Source organism: Musa acuminata, chromosome BXJ3-1 (assembly GCF_036884655.1).
Source record: "Musa acuminata AAA Group cultivar baxijiao chromosome BXJ3-1, Cavendish_Baxijiao_AAA, whole genome shotgun sequence".
NCBI lineage: Eukaryota > Viridiplantae > Streptophyta > Magnoliopsida > Zingiberales > Musaceae > Musa > Musa acuminata.
In genome coordinates, this window is record NC_088349.1 from 5,908,478 (window position 1) to 5,916,529 (window position 8,052).

Here is an 8,052-nt window from a genome sequence, read left to right on the forward strand (position 1 = left end):
TGCCATCATAAATTATACTAATAATCATAATAAAAGAACCCATGAATAGAATTTTGAGAAACCAAAGAAAGGGAGTCGTCATGTAGAGGAGGAAGCAACGTAGTGATCACCACGAACTCCTCGCTTCAGTTAGATCGCTTTGCTTTCTTCTGCATCTTCTTCTCCCTCTGTATCTCCATCCTCCGCTTCCTCGCCAACCTCGACGCTTCCTGTCCTCGCCTTGTATCTGCAATTGCAGCTCCCATCCCCACCGCAACGCCTCGGACGTCTCCCCCGGCGGTCGGACGCTGGCGAGCGTCGGATGGCGGACGAGCGCCGGTGGTGAAGGCTGGTAGAGGCGGAACTCCAGGTCCAGCTTAATGTGATGAGCAGGAGCAGGAGCAGGAGCAGCCGCCGCCTTCTCCAGCTGATGGGAAGTTTCAATCAAGGTTAGTCGCGGAAAGGGAAGAGAAGGTAGGCGAGAAAAAGAAGAACTGCTTCCCTCCTTTCTTTTTCTTACCTCCTTGCACCACCGCTTGGGGTTCTTGAACTGCTTCCCCCGAGGCAAGGGAGCCGCGCCTCTCGGCCCGGTGTCGTTGTTCTCGGAACGGTTCCGAGGGACCGAGGGCGGCGGCGCGCTCGACCCGGCGTCGCCGTCCACAATGTGCGTCTCCTGTCGCGAGGTCGCTAACGCGTCGTCGTGCCCGGAACGATTCCCCAGAACCGAGGGCGGCGCCACGCTCGGGCCGACGTCGTCGACCACAGTATGCCTCCCCTGACCCGAGGTCGCCACGCCGTCGTTGTGCTCAGGACGATTCCCCGGAAGTGAGGGGAGTGCCGCGCTCGACCCGGCGTCGTCTTCCACAATATGCCTGCTGTGACCCGAGGTCGCCACCGCGCTCGGCCCGGCTTCGTCTTTGTCGCCGTTGCTCCCAGAAAACGATAATGGAGTCACGGGGCTGGCGGGGCGCGGGCCCCCGTAGCCGTCTCCTCCCCCCTCGTCGGCCGTCGGAGGCGGAGGGTGAGGAACATTATAAGGTAGACTTGGAAGAGTAGGAGGAAGAGTGCGGGGCTTCTTGGTGCCCCAGCTAGACGTGCCGGCGACGAGGGATAAGTTGCTGCGGCGGACTTTGTCCTCGAGGATGAGTTCCTCCAGATCGCACAGAATGCGAGCCACCTCGAGTTCCTTATCGGTCGGCGGCTCTCCCAGCGGCCACATCTCTCGTTCTCTCTCTCTGGCGGAGATGAGAAGAGGGGGGGGGGGGGGGGGGCGGGCAATCGAGAGGGCACGGGCGAGCTCTGGATTGACTGTGCATGGGAAAGAGAAGGGAACTACTTATATAGAAATCCCTACCCTGCGGCCATGTGTAGGATGAATCCTCGTAGTAGTCCGACTCGGACTCCGCCCTTTCTTTCCGGGCTCACTTGGGATTTAACTCATATAGAAATCAATCTCGTATCATATAGAAATCAAGGTAAGTTCTCGTATCATATAGAAATCCAGGTAATATTAGTCACTTCTGTTAGGGTTAACAACTTTAAATCGTGGCCTCGGGGTCGACATGGCTTGGTTCGGATCCGAATGAACGAGGATCTTGTTCAGCGTCCCTCGAAGTTGCTGAGGTAGTCGGTCGCACTGCTCGGATCACGTCGGGGCTCGCCGGGTTTCTCCGGCCGGGGATTCCCTTCTTCGGCGTTCAGGGGGGAGGAGCTATGTCTTCGTTCGTGCACATAAGTCGGGTTGGGAGAGTTCGGCCCGATCCCTCATACGATCAAGTCAGTGGTAGTCTAAGGGGGTTTCTCCACCCTTCTTTTTCTTTCCTCTCCTCCTCGAGTGCAGGGGTTTTTATAGGGAAGTTCACTGCTCCATGATTTGCCCGTTTGCAAGGAAGAGTCGTACTTCTGATAGCATCCGACACCGCAGTTGGTGTTGCGTGATGAACCGAGGAGCACGACTCGGGCGGTCATGGCTGCGCAGAGGCGGTCTCGGGCGACGCGAGGCCGAGGAGCACGACTCGGGCGGTCATGGCCGTGCAGAGGTGGTCTCGGGCGACGCGAGGTCGAGGAGCTGCTTAGAGAAGTAATATGTTATGCAGCGATCTGTGAATCGTGGGTAGCCGAGTCAGTCTCGTTTGTGCGGGAGCACAGAGGGTGATTACTTTTCGCGGAAGCGCCGTCTCTCAGGGATCGGAACCGAGAAGACAGCGCATTGGTATTCGTCTTGCCCGCCCATCGGCTACCACGTCAGGCCATATTTATGATGAGTGACGTTCGGCCTGCCCCACGCAACATGCTGCAGGAGGCGAAGGGTTGATGTTGGTGGGATCTTCCCTATAAATAGCATGGAGTTGGTTCCCAGAGCGCCTCCTTACGGCATTTGTCCAGTCGCTTCTCCGGGATCTCATGCTTCATTTGAGTCAGCCGTCCTTTCATCCCTTCCGAAGGTCAGTAAGGATGGCCTCCCCTTCTTCCTCGTCCTCACCTTCTTTACCTTCCACTTCCGGTAACGTCGGAGGAAAGGCGTTGCCGTCGAGCCCCCACTCGTCATCCAACGAGAAGGCGGCTCGGGCCCTTGAAGCCTTAATGTGGCCACACGACCTTGACTCCATGGTGAGTGAGTTGTCGCTAGGCAACCTCCGGAAGCGCTATAGCATCCCGGAGGAATTCATCCTTATCGCCCCGGAGCCAGGGCAACGGGCATACGATCCGATCCCGAAGGGTTTCGCCCTGACCATGGATGCCCTTGAGGCGGGTTTGCGCTTCCCTCTGCACCCAGTCATCATCTCCTATATTTCATGGTGGCGTATTTCTCCGTCGCAGATGGCGCCGAACTCCTGGCGCTATCTGGTGGCATTCCTAGGGGAGTGTCATTACGCCCATATTACCCCGACCCGATCTCTTTTCTTGTCCTGTTTTCGTCTTTCTAAGGGTTTGGGGGGTTACTATCCTTCCGCCTGGTCAGGCTTCCGGGTTAGCGGGGCCCCTTCCAATAACAAGGGATGGAAGGGGCATTTCTTTTACGTTTGTTGCGCGAGGGATTGGGGCTTTGGGCTCCGATGGGCGGCGCACGTGATCCGTCGGGGGCTACTAACACCATCCCCACGCCCACGCCCTTCGAGCTAGCTTATCCGTCCACATGCAGGATCCATCCTTCTCCGAACTGCTCAGCACCCTCGTTCTCGATCTGAGTTAGTTCCGAGATGAAGTCGGCCACCGACTGGGCTTTGTTGGCAGTCCTCGGCATGTATTGTATGTCGAACTCGCCGAGCTCTACCGGCCACTTGAGGAGACATCCTGCAACATCGAACTTAGATAAAACCTGCCGGAGTGTTTATTCGGTGATTACCTCAATTGGATGAGCTTGGAAGTAGGGGCGCAGCTTTCGAGCTGTCAACACGAGCGCCAAAGCCAATCTTTTGATTGGCGAGTACCGCTCCTCGGGTCCGTTTAGGACATGGCTGATGTAGTAGACCGGTAGCTATTCGCCGGAGGCTTCTTTGGTTAGGACGGAGCTAATCACGTGACAGGAGGCGGCCAGGTAAATGTTGAGCTTCTCCCCAGAGGAAACTGAGGCAAGGCGGGGGAGGCTGGCAAGGCGTTGTTTTACTTGTTCGAATGCTTCCTCGCACTCCACCGTCCATTGGAAGTTCTTTGGGTTCTTTAGGGCCCGGAAGAAGGGGAGGCAACGATCTCCTGATCGGGAAAGGAACCGAGATAGGGCGGCGAGCCTCCCGTTTAGTCATTGTAAGTCCTTGATTGTCTGAGGGGTTTGCATATTGATAATTGCCTGGACCTTTTCTGGGTTGACGTCTATTCCCCTCTCGTGTACAATGAATCTGAGGAATCTTCCCGAGCCGACGCCAAAAGCACATTTTGCCGGGTTGAGGCGCAGGTCGTATCTTCGCAATGTGGCAAACGTTTCGGCTAAGTCGGTCAGGTGGGTTGCTGCCGTACGGCTTTTAACGATCATATCATCGACGTAGACCTCCATATTTCGCCCGATCTGTCGGTCGAAGATTTTGTTCACGGTCCTCTGATACGTTGCTCCAGCATTCTTCAGCCCGAACGACATGACCCATTCTGATCTAGTTCACGGAAGGCCGTGTGCTTTTGGTCCTCAGGCGCCATTCTGATCTAGTTGTAACCGGAAAAGGCATCCATAAATGAGAGGCGAGCATGTCCGGCGGTTGCATCGACCAACTGATCGATCCTCGGGAGGGGTAGCAGTCTTTCGGACACACATGATTCAGACTGGTGTAGTCAACACACATCCTCCAACTCTCATTGGATTATTTCACAAGGACTACATTGGATAGCCATCGCGGATAATTGACTTCTTCTATGAAGCCTACTGCTAGAAGTCGCTCTACCTCTTCACGGATAGCAAGCTGTCGGTCAGGAGCTTGTTGTCGAGGCTTCTGCTTCACCGGGCGAGCCTCAGGCGAAATGTTTAGGTGGTGTTGGGCAACCTTCGGGTCGACGCCCGTCATGTCGGATGGCGACCAAGCGAAGACGTCGGCGTTCTCCTGTAGGAAGCCGACGAGCTGTTTTCGCTCTCGATCGAGGAGTTCCGATCTGATTTTGACCATCCGATCTGGCCGACCCTCCAGTAGTGGTGAATCGCAAGTGGGCTCCATCGGCTCGAGATGTTGGGTCGGCTTCTTTGTCACGCTAGGGTCTCCTAGGGGTTGTTCAGCCCTCACCCTTTTATGCAATGAAATCGCCGTCAAGTAGCACCGCCTGGAGTCGCGGGGACTTCCCCGACCCCAGCGCAGGTCGGGAACTTTACCATCCGGTGGTAAGTGGAGACAACGACTCTGATTTTGTTGAGGGTCGGGCGGCCAAGGATCGCATTGTAAGCAGTAGGGAGGTCTACCACCAGGAAGGTCGTTATGACTATCTTCGACCTCGGTGGGGATCCGAGGGTTAGGGGCAAGGTGATCGCCCCCAACGGCGAGATCGAGTCGCCGGTGAAGCCGGTGAGCGCCGAGCACATCGGCTCCAAGGCTTCTCTAACTAACCCGAGCTTATGAAAGGCATCAAAATAGAGCACGTCGGCTGAGCTCCCCGTGTCGATCATGATCCTCCTAACCTGGGCGTTGGCGATCCTGGCTGTTATGACCAGAGTATCATCGTGCTCCGACCGCTCAGCACCATTGTGAGGGAACGTGACTTTGGGCTCGGGGCCGTATCTGGGGGCATCGGCCTCGGCGGAGCGGGCGTATGCCTTTCTTCCGGACATACTATTCCCTCCGGATGCTGGGCCGCCCATGATCACGTTGATCTGGCGCTCAACGGGACCCTCCGGGCGGGGCGACAGCTCCTTACTTTGTCGGAGGTACCGACCGAGGTGCTCTCTGTGGACGAGCCCCTCGATCTGCCGCTTCAGCTCGCGGCACTCCTCAATGTCAAACCTAGTTTGCTAGTGGAAACGACAATACCTCGTCTGGTCCGCGAGCGCCCACGGGCTCTTCATTGGGTTGGGGGTCCTGAGCAACCCCTTTTCCCTTATTTGGAGAAATACTTCCGTTCGGGAGGTGCCCAAGGAGGGCAACGGGGACCTTAACGCCGACGGGTCATGCTGGTCCAACTTGCTTCTCGGCGTGGTAGGTGGTTCTCTTCGAGTCGGCTCCGGCCTGACCCGCTTATGCCCCTCCTGCTTCCTGGTCATCTAGGCCTCCGCCGCAATGTATTGGTTCGCCCGTTGAAGCATCTCGGGTACTACGGTGGGGGGTCGCTTCATAAGGGACCAGAAGAATTTGGAAGGCCGCAGGCCTATCATAAACGCCTGCATTAACAGAGAGGGGTGAGCGTCCGACAACCCCCGAATTTGTGTTGTAAAGCGATTCACAAAATGGGAGAGGGGCTCATCCTCCCTTTGGTTGAGTCCAAGGAGGAGTGCAACGGACGGCTTTGGTCGAGCGTAGGCCAGGAAGTTAAGCTCGAAGTCTCTGACGAGCTGGTCGAAGGAGGCGATAGTCCCGGTCTTCAGGCCGCTATACCATGTGCGGGCTGGCCCCCTCAGGGTAGTGGGAAACACCCTGCACATTAAAGCGTCGGAGGTTCCATACAGCGCCATTTGGGCGCGAAAAGCGGCCACGTGATTCGCCGGGTCGGTGGCGCTATCATACGCGTCCAGAGAGGGGAGTCGGAAGCTCGGGGGGACTGTTTGCTCTTGTATCTCGGGCACGAACGAAGACCCCTGGTGTGTGTCCATCCCGAGCTCTCCCTTCGACCTGCGAACCTCCTTCTGCACTTCGTCAAGCTGTTGACTAACAAAGCGTAGCTGGGCTCGCAGGGAGTCCGTTGAATCCAACGGTAATGCCTCGGGTTCCGGTCGGCCACTCGGGTTTGCCATTACGCGACCCTCGAGTGGGACCGATCGGTCCCGAGGCGAACTAGGGGGCTTCGGAGGTAGCGTGTGAGCCCGAATAGGCGGCTCCTGTTGCCGCAGTGGTTGGATCATAGGCGGGTGCGCTGGATGAGAAACGAGCGGGATAATGGTCTGAACCATACCCATCAGAGCTCGGACTTGATGAGCGAGGTCCTGAAAGGCCTCGGCGATACGGGCGATGGGTCGGCAGGGGCACCCTCAGGTGGCGACAAGCCCGGGTCGTTGAATAACCGCCAATAGCGCTCTGATGTCGTGGCGGTATGTTCGTCTCAAGGTTGGCCATGCGGGGTGTTCTCCCGGGGCCTCGATCGGGTGTGACCCCTCAACAGCGAGTTCGTCTGAGTCGGTCTGTCGATCCCTCGACATTTAGGCCCTCCTTCTAGCGCCAAACTGTTAGGGTTAACAACTTCAAGCCGTGGCCTCGGGGCCGACACAGCTTGGTTCGGGTCCGAATGAACGGGGATCTTGTTCAGCGTCCCTCGAAGTTGCTGAGGTAGTCGGTCGCACTGCTCGGATCGCGTCGGGGCTCGCCGGGTTTCTCCGGCCGTGGATTCCCTTCTTCGGCGTTCAGGGGGGAGGAGCTTCGTCTTCGTTCGTGCACACAGGTCGGGTCGAGAGAGTTCGGCCCGACCCCTCAAACGATCAAGTCAGTGGTAGTCTAAGGGGGTTTCTCCACCCTTCTTTTTCTTTCCTCTCCTCCTCGAGTGCAGAGGTTTTTATAGGGAAGTTCACTGCTCCCTGATTTGCCTGTTTGCAAGGAAGGGTCGTACTTCTGATAGTGTCCGACACCGCAGTTGGTGTTGCGTGATGAACCAAGCTCGCACAGGATGTTCTGTACTTCGGTCGTCGTCATGGTCTGCCTTGATCAGGCGTGTCAGATCAAATCGAGACGTAGATATTATCTGGGAGGAGCTGATGTCAACGGACGTCCTGTCACCGTTATTACCGGTATCAACTTCCATACTATGTGAAGGTATTAGTCACTTCCATACTATGTGCAAGAAAGATGCGTTAGGGAATTCGTTTCCCATAATTCTTCGTCAAGAGTCGAATCAACAAACAACTCTACTACTACGCTAAGAAAGACAGACGTTGTTAAGTTCGCCATTGAGTTACAGTTCTCCCGGTCGCTTTATTAGTACTGCTAATATAACGAGAATCTTCTTCTTCTATGTCGTTTTTGTCCCGCAGGCGTCCGTCTGGGTTATATGGAGCAAGTCTAGAGGAATCTGATCCGTCCATCAGGACACGTGGCAAACGAGTAATGTGGGTACGAAAGGGTATTATTGGAAGAAGAAAAGGCGTCGAAGGTTCCAAAAGTGTTTTAGTTTCTTTGTCAGTTAACAATTCAATAAAAGTCTCAGTTGTTAACTGACAAAGAAACTAAAACACTTTTATTGAATTGTTAACTGACAAAGAAACTAAAACACTTTTGGAACCTTCGACGCCTTTTCTTCTTCCAATAATACCCTTTCGTACCCACATTACTCGTTTGCCACGTGTCCTGATGGGACGGATCAGATTCCTCTAGACTTGCTCCATATAACCCAGACGGACGCCTGCGGGACAAAAACGACATAGAAGAAGAAGATTCTCGTTATATTAGCAGTTCCCTTCTCTTTCCCATGCAGTCGATCCAGCTCACCCTTGCCCTCTCAATCCCCTCTTCTGTTCCCCCT

At 55.6% G+C, this 8,052-nt stretch overlaps 1 protein-coding gene across 1 annotated transcript; it reads right to left on the reverse strand.

The window, feature by feature from the left end:
• Nucleotides 1-4,705: 4,705 nt before the first annotated feature.
• Nucleotides 4,706-5,650, reverse strand: LOC135628347 (uncharacterized). Its single transcript, XM_065134968.1, has 2 exons — nucleotides 5,541-5,650; nucleotides 4,706-5,393 (listed from the first exon to the last, which is right to left on the reverse strand). The coding sequence occupies exons 1-2, from the start codon at nucleotides 5,648-5,650 to the stop codon at nucleotides 4,706-4,708; spliced, it is 798 nt and encodes a 265-aa protein (XP_064991040.1).
• Between the last annotated feature and the right edge of the window lie 2,402 nt (nucleotides 5,651-8,052).